This window comes from Syngnathus leptorhynchus, chromosome 7 (genome assembly GCF_054491065.1).
Source record: "Syngnathus leptorhynchus isolate UIUO chromosome 7, UIUO_Slep, whole genome shotgun sequence".
Classification (NCBI taxonomy): Eukaryota; Metazoa; Chordata; class Actinopteri; order Syngnathiformes; family Syngnathidae; genus Syngnathus; species Syngnathus leptorhynchus.
This window is the reverse complement of record NC_141201.1, coordinates 6,889,032-6,904,574: the sequence shown is the minus strand read 5'-3', so window position 1 is coordinate 6,904,574 and position 15,543 is coordinate 6,889,032. Positions and strand designations below refer to the sequence as shown.

The 15,543-nt window shown below is 42.6% G+C and overlaps 1 protein-coding gene and 1 long non-coding RNA gene across 2 annotated transcripts in view; both read left to right on the top strand.

Annotated features, from left to right (window-relative positions):
* Positions 1–95: 95 nt before the first annotated feature.
* On the top strand, positions 96–3,567 carry LOC147054471 (filamin-A-interacting protein 1-like). The gene is made up of 5 exons (XM_085916633.1): positions 96–470; positions 609–785; positions 851–1,029; positions 1,101–2,363; positions 2,448–3,567. Exons 1-5 carry the CDS (start codon positions 261–263, stop codon positions 3,565–3,567), a joined length of 2,949 nt encoding a protein of 982 aa, XP_085772759.1. The 5' UTR covers positions 96–260.
* A 2,738-nt stretch (positions 3,568–6,305) lies between these two features.
* LOC147054470 (uncharacterized) overlaps positions 6,306–15,543 on the top strand; it is a 51,343-nt gene continuing 42,105 nt past the window's right edge. The window contains exon 1 of the long non-coding RNA XR_015066596.1: positions 6,306–6,528. This is a non-coding gene — a long non-coding RNA (uncharacterized LOC147054470). The remainder of the gene's footprint in view (positions 6,529–15,543) is intronic.

The following is a 15,543-nucleotide window of genomic DNA, read 5'->3' as shown; positions in this document are numbered from 1 at the left end:
AATAGAAGTCTGATGAGTTATATATAACTAACATGGTTGCTGCCGCTCAACTGGCAGGATTCTTGCAATCTGAGTCACCAACTGCTTTCATCAACAACATCAGCATAAGCCCCCAGCAGACACACACACAAAACCCGGATCAGTCACGATGTCATCATTAACGTGTGGAAGTCAAGTCACCTGGATGATGTCATGTCATCGGCCAAAGACTTACTGATAAATGACTCCAGCAGCTCAGTATGCGATCCAGGAACTAGACCATGGAGAGCCAAGACGATAGACCCAAGGAGCCAACATCCAAAGGCTCCGCAAAGCAGCAAGAGGAAACGATAGGAGAGTCTTTAAGGAAGAGGAATGCCGACGTCCAACGAGAATCGGAGGACAGAGAGTTGGAACCCAAAAGTGGAAAAATCAACTTGTCCAAGAGGGATTTGCTTCATCTGCTGGGAATCATGGAAGGTGAAGTCCAGGTGGGACTCGTCTGAAGGAATGCCTGCAATCTTGACGCGAATGAAGGAAACTCTCTGTGTGTCTGTGTGTGTGTGTGTGTGTGTGTGTGTGTGTGTGTGTGTGTGTGTGTGTGTGTGTATGTGTGCACGTGCGCTCAGGCCCGAGAGGACTTCATCAATCTGATGAGTTCTGCGACAAGTGGCCCAGAGAAGCTGGAGTCCCGATACGGATGGCCCGTTCCCGCCAAAGTGCAGTGGGCCCTGCAGAGGGACGACGGCGTGTTTGCCCGCCGCTGGTGCCTCGCGGACGACGTGTACAAGACACCCATGGCCCAGGTGATACGCATCCAATTAAAACACAATAAGCATCTTCTAACATCAAGCCAAATGTCTGCGGTCAGCTGGACCGTCTGGAGGACAAGCAGAGGGAGACGTACCGCCGCATGCTGGAGCAGCTTCTGCTGGCCGAGAAATGTCACCGCCGCACCGTGATGGAGCTGGACAGCGAGAAGAGCAAACACGCCGACTTCATCAATAAGAGCGACGACTTCACCAACCTGCTGGAGCAGGAGAGGGAGCGGTGAGGACCGGCCGGACGGGCGGCCGGCCAAAGCCGGCGGCTGGCTAAAGCGAGCCCTTCCTACTTTTCAGACTGAAACAACTGTTGGAGCAGAAGGAGGCCCACCAGGCCCGCAAGGACAAGGAGCACAGCAGGCGGCTGGAGAAGCTCCAAGCCCAGTTGCTCCAGCTCAAGTCCTTTGCCCTCATGCTGGTGGACGAGCGAGAGACGCATGCTGAACGACTGGACCTGCAGAGCCAAAAGGTCCGAGAGCTTGCTCAGCAGTTGAGGGACAAAGAGCGGCGTCTGGCGGATGTCACCGATGTGGCAAAGCGGGATGGCCTCAAGGTCTTCAAACTGGAGGCGGAGTTGGAGCACAGGACGGCCACTTCCAAACTGGAGCAAGAGGCGATGACGGCCAAACTGTCCGACCAAGAGTCCCAAAGCCGACAGCTGAGGCTGAAGCTCGACCAACTGACCAACCGGATGGAAGAGCTGCAGAAGAGCAACAGGCAGCGATCGGGCGAAGACCTTCGGAGGGACGAGTGCCACGACTCCTCCCCCGTGGCTGAGCTGGAAAGCCTGCGGAAGAAAGTGCTCGAGCTGGAAGGCAAGCATGAGGAGATCAGCGAGCGCGGGGAGCTGGCAATTAGGCTGCGACACGAGGAGAACGTCAGCAAGGAGCTGAGGCTGGAGGTGGACAAGCTGCAGAGGAGAATGGCTGACATGGAGAAACTCGAGGAGGCTTTCGGCACAAGTCGGATGGAATGTTTGCAACTGTGCGCCAAGCTGGAGAAAGAAAAACAAGTCGCAAGCGATCTGGAAGGTGACCTGGAGAAGCTCAAGAGACGACTCAAAGGATTGGAGTCCCTGGAGGCAAAGCTGGAGAGAGCAGAGATCATCCTCAAAGATGATCTCGCCAAGCTCAAGTCCCTCACTGTCATTCTGGTGGATGAAAGGAAGAACATGGCAGAGAGACTGAAACAGGAAGAAGAGCAAAGAGAAGCGCTGACTTGCAAGTTGAAAGCTGAAGAATGTAAGGTGAGTCAAGTCACAGAGAAGCTGATCGATGAGAGCAAAAACCTCCTCAGATTGAAATCCGAGGCGGAGGTCAAAGTGACCAGAGCAAGTGAAGAAAACGAGCACTTGAAAGGTCAACTTAGGACGGAGCGGGAGCGATGTCGCCAGCTCAATACCGACATGTGCGCCATGAAAGCCACGATGGATGAGACGCAAAAGAAGCAGACGGGCCGGGAAGGTCAAATAAAAGAGCTTGCGGAGGAAACGGAGAACCTCAGTAGCCGACTCGTGCGGCTGAAGGTGGTTGAGGGGTACTTGATGAAGACAGAGGAACTGCCGGAGGAGAATTTCAGGACGGAACGAGAGAAAGCCAATTCCCAACTCTCCAGGCTGGTGGAGCACATGACCAGACAACCCAGTCAGCCGGCAAAAAGCTCAGATCTGGAAGCGCCTTTGAAAGAGAAGATCCACCAACTGATGGCCACCGAGGACCGGCTGTCCCAGTTGCAATCCGATTATTCTGTCCTCCAGCAAAGGTTTCTGGAGGAGGAGGAGGGGAGGAAGAGCGCCAGCCAAGAGGCGGCCGACCTCAGGCGGGAACTAGAAGCCGGGAGGCGCTACGCTCGCGTCTCCAGGCCCGGCTTCAACGCGGGGAGGACGGCAGAAGCTCGTCTGGCATCCTCGGCCACGCAGACCGATGCCCCGCCCGCAGCTTCTGCTAACGATTTCATTCGCCAGTCTGTCCTGGAGGAGAAACACCTCATGACCCAGCTTAGGCAACGCGAGTTCAAAAAGCCCGCCATCCGAGAACGCCATCCGCCCGCCATAGCCGAACCCGAGGTCACTGGGATAGGAATGGCCCCTGACCGAAGCCAAGGTCACGCCCCTCAAGTGTCTGTCTCGCAGAAGCCAGGCCAGCCGCTTCACATCCGGGTCACGCCCAATCCCAACAACAGCACTGCCACCCTGGAGATCGCTGGCCCACGGGCCCGGGACTTCTTTTCCAGTTCCACGGTCATCCCAACACTCGGCCTTCGCCCCCCTCGCATCACCATGGTCCCGAAGGCCACCGCCGTCGCGGCAGAAAGCAAAACACGCAACGTGGCTGATCCGGCGCACTCCCCTGTTACCATAACAACCATATCCACAAGCCCAAGACCCGACAAGAGTGACAGCCGCCCGGCACCGCTCTCCATCGTCACGGTCAGCACCGGCCCAGCGGCCCGAGCTTCCCCTAAACTTCTGCCGGAACCTCTGCGCGGGGACGCGGGTGGTTCCGTCACCACCGTGGGTCCCGATCAGCGGTCCGGCGCCGCCTCGGCTGCGCTTGTCAGCTGCAACGTGGTCACGACGGAGGACAGGAAAATTCACATCCGCCTGAAGACCACCGACAGGCAGGACAGAGAACGTGTCCAGCCAATCTCAGCAAGGTCAAAGACCGAAGTTGGCAAAATGAGCAGCAGCTTAAGCATTACGCCCATCATGGCCGCCACGTGCAGGTCAATGACCTCTGTGGGGAGAGTGCGGCCACAACTTTGAGCGCGCAATCGCAAGTCCAGAGGTGGCAAAAGTATTTTTTGCTTATTGATATCAAAAGTAGCGGTTCGCTAATCCAATTTCCTGAGTTGCTTCTCGGTCATAATGGTGGTCCCTTGGACAAAACCAGTTGAAAACCCCTGCTTTAAAGTAAACCTCCCAAATATGTACGTACTTGTGTCTTATTGATGTACAAAGATTAAAATCAGGCTGCTAAATTTCTAATTTTCCCTTATTTTTCTTTTACAGACTTTTGTTCATAAAATCAATGCATTGTTTTGATGGCCGGTTGAACTTTGTGAAAGCTATTCTTCCAAATTAAGAGAAACACGAGTAGGTCACTTATTATTGCTAGTAACTCTCCCATCTTCACTGGAACAATGGACATTGTTGATTTTGCATGTCCTCTTAAACAAGTCGACAGACACTTGCAACATACATTTGTGTTGTTGCAAAACCATATAAACCTTGTTTTTTTTTGGGCATTACATAAATCCTTTTATGCAATTTCTTGATCCTGAGGGGAAAAACAGAATGTTACAGGTACAATTCACATTCATCAGCAAATACTTACTTTATATATAAATACCAATATTTTGTAGACTATTTTGTGTACATGTCCATCGATAATTGTTGTGAGACAATGCTGAAAGGAGTGATTTTATGGTCTGGAAAATTGTCTGCTGCAATTTGCCTTAAATTCAAATGGTGGTGCTAGTGTACCACAAAAAGTGTCATGTCTGAGCTCTGCCGCATGGACACTGCAAGGTGGTAATTTAGATGTCTAGAACATCTTCTACAGATCATCAGATTGAATGCTCGTTTTGTCTATATCTGACTTGGTCGTGCTTTACAGGCCGCACCAAACATTGTAGCCAGGGATTCAATCCAGACCCCTGCAGATTTTCCACAATATATTATACTGACTGATTTGTTGAAATTTAAGTCATAAATCCAAAGAAAATATTGAACTGTTAACTACTGCGGTTGACAAGTTTCTGATTTCCCCTGAGCTACCGATTTAATCAAGATGCCTAGAAATAAGATAATGGGAAACTTTTTAATTGTTCATTTTTGATGAAGAAGAAAAACATTTAATTGTCCATTTTAGATGACTCGCTTATTTTTATCCATCCTACACATTAAAAATTGCGCACACAAACACTTTTGTCTATAGACTCATTGATTTGAGGTCGCCATTGTAAAATGAGAAAATTTTCTCAATTGGCTTACCTGGTAAAACATTGAATTAAAAAAAAAAAAAGATTTACAGTCCACTACATCACCTAATGGTTTTCAATACACAAACTTTGAAAATCAACGTGCCAGTGCTTGTAAATGTTTCCTTCACAGATAATAATTTCACCAACATCCATCAAACCATCTATTCATTTTCTTTAGCCTTTCACTTAGGGCATAAGGCTCGAGAACTCACTGGGTGCACAAGTTGGGTTAGAGTTGATGATCATTGTGTTTATCTGACCCACTTAATTTGAACTCGGGCAAATTGTAACCATGGGGCATCCAATTTGGGGTTATGGCAGGACTTTGTTAAGTATTGGGACCCTCGTCAGGATCAGCCAGCCTCGGACAATGGTTGGGGTCAGAGGTCCGTCCTTAAAGACTTGGGGTGAGAGGGCTAATGAGTCAATATTGAGGTGGGAGGGGCCAGCAAGTAGGTTACAATGTTTCTGACAGTGCCAAAGAAAGAATTCTCCTCTATGTTATTCGATTGATGCAGAACATCTCTTAAACTCTCCTTGTTTACTCTCCCCTTCTCTCCTCCACTCCATCAGTCGCTACAAGCCGGGCACGAGCGGTTCTGGCTTGTCCAAGCTGTGGCATCGACTTCTCTTCATGTTGACCGATTGCTTCACGTAACCTCTGACCTCACTGGGTCAAGTCTGCAGCCGTTTGGACCTCCTCCACCTGGCCTTTATCGCCACCCATCAGACAGTCCGGATGGATAGGTCTCCCCTCAGGATGTCAACAGGATTACATTGTTGTTTCAGTCGAAAGACCCCGGGAAGTATAATATAAGAAAAATATGGGCCGTTTCCTTTTCCTACATGAAATATTTATTTAATCAGTTTTTGAATAAGCATTTTATCTCGTTTTCCATATTATGACCAATGAGTTAGCTGATTAGACTCAGTAAGCTTTCAAAGATGCAAGCATGAACCGGATCAACCAAACTCCACATTTGATTCTGCAATAATTATGTCAAGCTACTCAAAATTTAAGTATCACATTTACTATCCAAATGATTCTAGTGATGTTGCATTGACATTTGAGTCTTATTTTAATGAGTAAATCATGAGTAATTGTCGTAGTGGTGGTGTGTAACTTTACGACACGATTCAAAGGTCAAGTTTTGGCAAAGTGATGTTTTATCATTCCAATAATTTTTTAGACCTGAAAGGAAGTATTCTTCACTCCCGGGTGTTAAAGAACTGAGATGAGGGGTAGGGACAGACAGAGCCGTGATCGTGCAAGGGAGAACGGAACGGACAAGAAAGGAAGTGAGTGTTCATTACAGTGTGTCTCTCAGTTGTGAGCATGCCCAGTAGAGCTCGGCTTGCAGCCCGAAATCCAGCCTCTATATTTGAAGGGAGGCTGCATATACTTTTGTTGCCCCTCGCTCGCTCTCCTTTCGCTCACTCTCTACCTTTCCTCCCTCAGTACCTCCCTCCCTCCCTTTCTTCCTGTTATTTTAATTTTATCCTGTAGTATTTGGACAATTGTGTGCTATGGCTGAGCAAGAGGATGTGAAACCTGGTGGAAGACAGCAAGAAAAAAAAAAAGAAAGGATGAGGAGAGTTTATCCTGTTTTATCCTTTCCCCTCACTCCTTCCTTTTGCCACCTCAGACCAACTTCAAGAGGCTGGACGTGGAGTTTGAAATCTGAGAAGTGAAGCAAGATGAGGAGGGTCTTACCGCCGCTGTCTTTACTCTGCCGTCCAGGTCAGTACCCAGAAAATAACAACTACTCATATCCATTACCTGCTAGTCATCATTCTGAATTCATTTCCTAATAGTAGTGCAAGTATCTGCTGAATGTTATACAACAAAACAAATAATAGAATCTGCTCTGTTCTTCCAGTGCCCAGCATGCTAAAACCATTGTTTGCATGCATACACGTGTTCACGGTGGACAAACTCACCAACTTTGAAGCACGTGGATGAGATGAGGGGGAAACTCAGATGTATAGTTTGCTGAGTGATCACGTGGGAGACTACAGCACAGGTTAAAATGGAGATGAACATTTTGCCTTTCATTCATGGGGATATCTGTGTTCAGTTACAAAAATATAGTATAGACTGTGTAATTGTTTTTGCAGTTTGGTTGTGATTGCTTGATAGGCTAAATCAAAATGATTTTACATTATTTACATTCAGATTTTTCTTATAAAGTGAATAATATTGTTTACTTACTGTATGGTATTTGTATTATTAATAATCCGCTTTGAGACGTCTCAGTCCTAATCCTAAATCTCCTAAATCCATTAATGTAATTTGGTATGGTCATTGTGAATTGACAATATTAATGTCTGTAATGGATTAGCATAGATTAGCTGGGGATTCCATTTTCACAATGGTACACTTATTATTGTGGTCTCAATGTTGACCTCTCTACCAGCTCACCCGAGCTTTGTTTCAGTGACACCCAGTCAGGTTTTGTCTCAGTAGCTTTTGCAACATTCCTTGCCACTGACAACTAGATGACAGCATTGGCCTCCTGGGGACTCATTGGCAGCAGGTTTATTATTCCTGGGATTTGGAAGTGGGCCAAACCACCTAAAGGGAACCAAACAGTTAAAGCAGGATTATATAAGAGCACTTTGTAGCAAACCTCTGCCAAGGCCAAACAATAATGACGGATAGGCCAGATTCCTCTTTCTGTGGTTCGCACTTTTTACAAAAGGCCAGGATTTAGTGCATTACTGATTACATATGGCAGCTGAGTACATTTATTTGATGTCACAACCATGTAGTTTGTCCAAATGGTATTGTTGTAACAAGCTGTGACTCTTTGGCTAATGGCTATAGTGATATTCCATCCATTTTGTTTGGCAAATTGTGCAGGCAGGTTTCAGCCGTGGTACACCGGGATAATGGAAAGGCTGTAGCCCCGTCGGAAATCTGTGTAGAACCTGTTAAGCCTCTCCGGTGTTTTACTTGATATTCAAAAATACATCCACCCAACCAGAAATATATCTATAAATAAATTATAATCCTAAAAAATATATCTATTTCTCAGCACCTCGAGGCCATCTTCAGCTCCAGGAGAGAAAAAATCCTGAATCATCCCTGTATGAGCCAAACTAATAACTAATTCATAGTTGGTTTACATTTATGCTTTTTCTGTACTGCCAATTTGAAATACTTCAAAAATAGTTTCATCATTTCACAAGTGACACATCACTTTGTCAGGTGTCTAAAAAAATCCACTGTGCTGCTTGGTGTTACATTACTGTTATGTCTTAAAAATGAAAGGACCTTATTTTTAGAGCTGTCAGAAGCTTTCATTTGATATTACATGTCATGTTTTAGCTGAATACATCAGAACCTTTCGGAGGTCATTTATTTGAACAGCAGGTTTAGTCCTGTTTCTGGCAGAAAGATGTTTCCCATGCATTCTTCCCGTGGCTCCCACCAGTGAGGGCCAATCTAAGGCTTCATGATCCATCACGCGGCAGGCAGCCATGTTTTCTGAAAGGGCCGTGAACTTGTTACCTCCCTCGCCATGCCAGACTGAATGTTACCCCCTCCTTTTTTCCTCCGACCCTTTTCTGTGGTCTTCCCTTCCCAACATCGTGGACGTATTGAAATAATTGGGCTGTATTCAGTGTGACCAAGTTCCCAGTGCAGCTTCTGAATGGAGATATCAAGTCTAGTGCTATGATTTCCCTCTGACCTCCCTTTCAGATTTTGTCCCATTGCCAAAGCCTGCCTCCCTCTGCGGTCGTGACAGGTCATCATCATGACTCTATCAACTCATTACAATGAAACTACAACCATGGTACATTATCATACACACATAGGGGGTCTTACTGGCCTGGAGCTCTAGTCTATAGACTTTTATTTCTCTCTCTGTTGTCTTGGATCCTCAATTCCAGCCTGTTCAACATGGCACACATTCAAAAAGGCAACCTCAAGGGGCTTTTACAGAGTTACAGAGTTTAATGATCAGCGAATAGAAAGGAAAGCTTATGGGTTGCTGGATGATGGAGAGGCTGGTTCTGTATTGAGCCAAACAAAGCTTCAAGTGAGTTTTTTTTTTTTTTCCCCTCTAGAGGCAAAAGTAATTGAGATGTGAGAAATCACCACTGACTCTGATGCTCAAAGGTTTAGATACAGAGATTTAATGTGAGCTCTAGGGGTTTAAGATAAAGAGGATTTTTGTTGCAAACTACAGATATAGAATCATTTTTGATGAATGATCAAAGTGATTGACATGGTTGTGTGCTGTGTGTCTCTCATCTCCAGTTTTGTGCTTTATTTTAATGACTGCTCTGCTTTACTGTATTCTTTGACATAAGCTAATGTGCGTGTTTTGGAAATAGTACTTGACGGTGTGGGAGGGCATTAGCACAAACTGATCTAAAGCTGGATGATGGTTCCTTGGGGTTCCATCTTAAAATGAGAAAACATTTCAATTTCACTTCTCAATGTATTGGGGTCAGAAAATGAAATAAAAAGTGGTCGGCAATAACATATAGACACGTTTTACTTTTGCCATTTTATCAACTCTTGTCACTTCTGACAGTGAGCACTCTCAAAATCTCAAATACATATCGTAAATATTAATGAATTGGTCGTGCTTTATCACCCACGCCAGTGTTTTGTTTTGTACATATTGAACATACTGTATTTAAACAAGAGCAAAAGAACTGTCGATGTGTGTGCGTGTTTGGGTACATGTGCGAGGAAAGGAGCGATAGCGAATGTTGATGTGTGTAAATAAGCATGCATGCAAATGAGCATTTATCAGTCCCCAAAAAAAAAATATTGTGTTCATTTTTTTCCTCATCGAATGATAGGCCAAAATAGTAATTGTTGAAATTACGGTGAAATGCTTCTTTCAGTTTGCAAATCATTGTTGGATGTGCATGTGTTTCTGCTTACATTTCACTTGGCAAATGAAATCTATTTGGTTTTGGAAATCAAACTCAATTACTGACAAGTTTGTCGACATTTTTCCTTATTTTTCCTGGGAGCTGGAGATTAGTCTCCAAGTAACACTGGCAAACAAGCACAGCACCAGATTTCTGTGTTTTACACTGTTCACGTTTTCCCATTGATCAAAGTTGTACTGGCTCGGTCTTGACTGATCTTGATCAAAGATTCCGAGTCCGCCCTGTCTGAGAGAACGAGACAAGACCGAATAAAAATGTTTTCAATTCCGAGACAAGATTGAGACTAAAAAAGGCGGTCGCAAGACCGATCTCGAAACATCTCAATTTCGAGGACTACGACACTAGAGTTGTCAGTTTGTTCTCATTTCTCTTTAACCAGAAGCAGTCATTTAAAAATCTAAAGAAACTATCATGTGTGTTTTAATTCACCTTCATATTGACATCTGTAGTGACATTGGGCGACAGATTGTAATCCCAGGTGGGCATGACAGGTAATGAGTGATTTGAAAATGAGCCATTTTGGCCTGAATTCTCCCATTCCTGTCTGTCACTCTTTGCTTCCAGTTACATTTTCAGGCCCATTCATATGGTAATAGAGGTCAGAAGATGAGGGGGTTCTCACGTTCAATGTGAAGCTCGGCTCTTTGTTTGAGCCACGGCTCAAGCTGCCGCCACTGAGGCCAGAGGTGAAATTGAATTCAGATGAAATCCCCTGTGAGTCTGGTCTTGCTCTGCGCTGTGCACAGGGACTGGCCTGGCTTGGCCTTGATGAAGGCTGAAGGGGCATTTGCACTTTTCAATTAACACTGGGTCCATACAGTAAGAAGTTGTTGCATTTCTGTTCTTTGGATGAGTATTTACAATCATGGACATGGCCATGTGTGCCTTTGCAGATAAAGCCTTCCTTATGATTACGAGCCAAAACTTGAAAAGGTGGCATGGTGGCGCACTGGGTAGCACGTTACTGTTCAAAGGTTGCAGGTTTGATTCCTCCGCCGGCCCTCCCTGTGTGAAGTTTGATAATGGATGGATGGAACTTTTACAAACTCTCTTACAATAAGGATCACGTATTTGACATAAAACGTAATGTCCTCTGGTTGGCTAATCGTTGTCATTTTACGTATTTGCGTATCACATAGTGTTTGCCGATCGCTGTCTACATATTACTTCCTTGTGTCGGCAGCCACATAACATTTCCAGATTTTGGAATTCGGTCCACACAAAAGACACACCTTATTAAAAGGTGCACCTTCGATTCTTGAGAAAATTAAAGGATTTTAAGTGCGCCGTATGATGTGGAAAATACGGTACTACTTTGTGAGTGGTCATTGAATGCACTATATATACATAATATTACACAATATAAATACTTAATTATTTTTTTGCCAAAATGTTGGTCAATCTCTGAAATTTGAACATTGACACAAGTATAGAGTAGTGAAGACTTCTCACAAATAATATCAAACAGCTTAAACAGATGGGACTCAAATGGATGACACCAGTCCAAATCAAAAATCCTTTGTCCACAAAAAAGCGGTTGATACCAATTGATCAGAGCTCAGAGGTTGCGGAACATTATCTAAACGCACAGTGACAATCTTTGCAGTCCAGTCCAAAATTTGGTGTGAGAGGCCAAGACTAAGAAATCCTGTTAACTGTAAGGATTTGCTCTTTGTAGAAAGAACCAATGCTGCCTGTCTTTTTAACACTGCAACGTTGGAAGCAATTACAGAGCAGTTGCAGAACAAAAAGTAAATCCTTCCGTTCATAAAATCCAGTTCTTTTAAAACCTTTAATCCCATAGGTAGTGGGCGTGACGAGCTATGAAGGTTGGAGATTTTAGAATTGGGCCTCTTGGGTACATGTGAGCGGACATTTGAATTGTTATGCATATCTGTCTTTTTTTCTTTCATATTGCTCGATTTTACTAATGCATCTGGTTTTAGGATTCTACCAATGTTTGAAACTATCAGGGGCGTAACTAATGTCCATCACTTTTTGATTGTCAAAAAAATATATATATACACTGCACATACTAGTGCGTGTCTGATTATAGTTAGTTTCCTGTGGAAGGAAGACATGTTTCAAAATGTGACCAGAATGTACTCATGACATGGGGCTGAAGGAAAGGCATATTTATTTATTCTGTTTTTGGGGTGGGGGGGTGTTGGAGGGGGAACATTGCTCCTTCACTACTGACTGGCATTGGGCCAAGGACCACAGAGAATGTTTATTTTGAAATGAGGCATATGAGACGAACATATAAGCAGAAATCTATATTTCGGTCTTGTCATGTGCACATGTTCCAATCTAAAAGCAGAGCTGAGAAGAATTATGAAATTAGCAACTGATTCTTTTCACCAGGCGGCGCACTGGTTGGCAAGTCTGCCTCACTGTTTATGGATTCAGGGTTTGATTCCAACTTCGGCCTTCATGTCTGGGATTTGCATTTCTCCTCCCACATTCTGAAAAACATGCATGGTAGGCCGATTGTCCAAATGTTTTTGTCTCTATGTGCCCTAAAATTGGCTGAATGAAACAGATTTTCTGACTTGTGGGATTTTGTAATTTCCAAAGTTTGCAGTTTAGAAACCTTTAGTGTTAATTTTATCATTTAATACAGGGAATTATTACTTTTATTTATGTATTTATTTATTATATATATATATATATATATATATATATATATATATATATATATATATATATATATATATATATATATATATATATATATATATATATATACTTTTTTTTTTTACAAAATACACAAACGACATTACCTAAAACATTGTCTGTGTAGGGCTTCTTAAAATATATCAACTTAAAAACTTGTTGCAGATGTTTGAGCAAGTAACTGGTAAAACTTTGGAGAATCCATTCCACTTGTCACAAAGACAGTGTAATGCATTGACTTATAACTAACATTCTCCATAAATATGTATACCAGATGTCTTAAACGTCAGCTCTTATCATAAGAGAAGATGAGGCTGTTTCCAGTTCAAGAGACTGGAAACACTGATTTATGGCTTGTCCTTTTTGATACGATGGCATCTACTTTTGCAATTAATGCATGCGTGAGCCTGTTTTATGACATGGATGACTGGCACATAAGATGGCATTGGATTGTAATGAAAGTAAGGAAGTAGCACAGACTGCAAGAGAAAGCGCAGTGAGAGAAAATGTGCTTTTTGAAAATGCTGTAAATTAAACCTGAGCAGGAAAGGAAAGGAAGCAGACTATCCCCAAGACAACCTTATTTCAAGGTGTAAAATTATGGTTGTACCCCCCCACCCTTTGAGTGACAAGTAATTATTTTTTTGGTGGTCAGCCGACATCTCCAAAGCCTTTCTGCTAACCTCCCTCGAGGAGGCTGTGTGCTGCTGCTCCATTGTGTCTCGCTGAAAGGAAAAAGGGACAGTCAGGCGTACCTGCACATTAGATCCCAGAGGCAATCGCTCCTGGTGGACTGTAGACGCTTAGATTTGTTTTACGCTGCGGGGTTTACTACCCAATTCTGATTTCTCGGCGAATCATGTTTGTCTGTTTACATCGGCTGCGACTTATTCAACAAATTTAAAGAGGACTATAATAAATGAAGGTAGTAATAATGAACAGCAAAAAAATAAAATAAATAAAAGCTGATTTACCCATACCATCACAGAGTAACAAATTCACATGCTCACAACACATCAACCATAGCTTCAAATGTACTGTAACAGTAATCAGTAACTATGAGTGGAAAAAGTCACCTAATGGCAGTTTTAAAAAAAATGCCATAATGTGCCACAAGATGGCACCAAAGCACTGTCTGTTATGAAAGATGTAAATTGGTTTCAAGGAACTATGTTTGAGTTAAAAAGCTTTGTTGGGCAGAAGGTAAATTTAGTCTGAGTTATTAAAGGAAGAAACTATTATAGAAACTACTATAGAAACTTGTTTTAGTTTAGTTTTAGTTCAACAAGACAAAATGTAATTAAGATGTTCAATTTCCTGCAAATTGTACCTGAACAAACATGAAATTAATTCTTACTATCTATATGTCACTCTTTCTTAAATCTAACAGCCAGCCAATAATTTCCAGTTGCCAGTAGAAGAAAGAAAAGAAACAATCGTTCATACTGTGTCATTCATAGTCTCACCCAGGCTCCCTGCACAAGTCAATCGAGAAATGTACAGAGGGCGTCAAAAGCTAAAGGTCAGCCAATAAATCTTCAAAACACTAACAGAGTCAAAATAAATGTGAATGAGGATAAGTGGTATAGAGAATAGAAATTAGTTACTTTATATGTCATGGATCGACGGACAGATGCAAGATTTTTCAGTGACAATTCTGAACAGCAGTGTCACATTTCTTTTGCAAACAATCACTTGAATGAGAAAAGTGATATAGAAAAACAAATGTATTGATTATTTTTATTCTTCTAATGTGTTTTTCCACATCAAAGTTTAAATTCAATACATCAAGGATGTGTTTATCGCAGCTTCAGCTCCAATTGTCAAATCGAAACCGAATGATAATTTTGACAAAACAGCCATCCTTGCCTACTTGCTTTTAGAGCAGTGTAACATTTAATTAGATTGGAATTAAACTGAATTCAATGAATTACTTTTGAATAAAAACGAATTAAATAGCTAACTACGAGTCAGGTGACTGACTGACTGACTGACTGATCGACTGACTAATGGTTTAACATCTGCTTAACCCCCAACAAAACAAATGCCCAAAGAATTATACACATGCATTTGGTTTATTTTTATTTCATGATTATTTTACTCAAAGGTTTAATTCAACATTTAGAAGAAAAAAAAATTACATTCACGAGAAAATTAAGGATGGAATGATAGAGAGTAGGAAGAGACAGAGAGCTCTATATTTCTAGACGGTGCAGCTGCGCTCGAGCATAAAATCTGGCGGATCCAAATGATTTTCATGATGAGACAAGCCATGATGCGCTTGTTTGGTTCATTTCTCCTTACAGGTATTGTCAATTTCTTCACATGTGCGGGGCATACAAATTCATCAAAATGACGTTCCTCGCATTCCCGGGTGTAGAAAAGACACACAACAGGTTGCAGTAAATAATAATAGACAACAGACATCTATGGAACTACTGAGGGTATAAAAATACTCAATATGAAAGGTGCCAGCTCAGACAAAATAATTCTGCCTCTCATTGAGAAATAGGAAGGGCCTGACTCTTTAGAAAGGTGGATGGATGAGAGGTAGAGAAGTGAGTGAGGGTGAAAGAGAGAAAGAAATTGTCAACACAATTTGTTTGAACGCTTATGGCTCACTTACCTTGGCTATCTCCCACCACTCTCGTTACTTGCTCCCTCAATTTTAAATTCGGAAAGTGAAAGTAAGTCTCTTTACTTAAAAGTTTATTGTACTTAAACCTTGGCTGTTTTTTTAATTATTGTTGTTCAACATTCTTTTGATGAAGCACTATTTTATCAGTTTTGTTTTGGTACACACCACATTTGCAATGTCATGTTTTATTTTTTTCTCGACAGTTGCAAGAATAGAATAGAATAGAATGTGGAAAAACTTTAACCACTGTGGGGAAACAGTGGTAAAATACAAAAAAACATCTATGTGCAATTACTGTATCAATAAGTGGCATGCGCCATACTGTGTAGGAGTGTCATGTTTTGATTTTAGTTACTCATCTAACAGCATTGTTTGAAATAAGCATTTACTGTATGTTTGTCAAAAATCCAACTTTCAAATATTGCTAACACAATTAGGCTGTATTTTTTTTAAGCATGTAAAGCTGGTAGAGGTTCTACAACGGTAAAAAGAAAATCAATAGGAAACAGTGTCTGCATTTGTAAG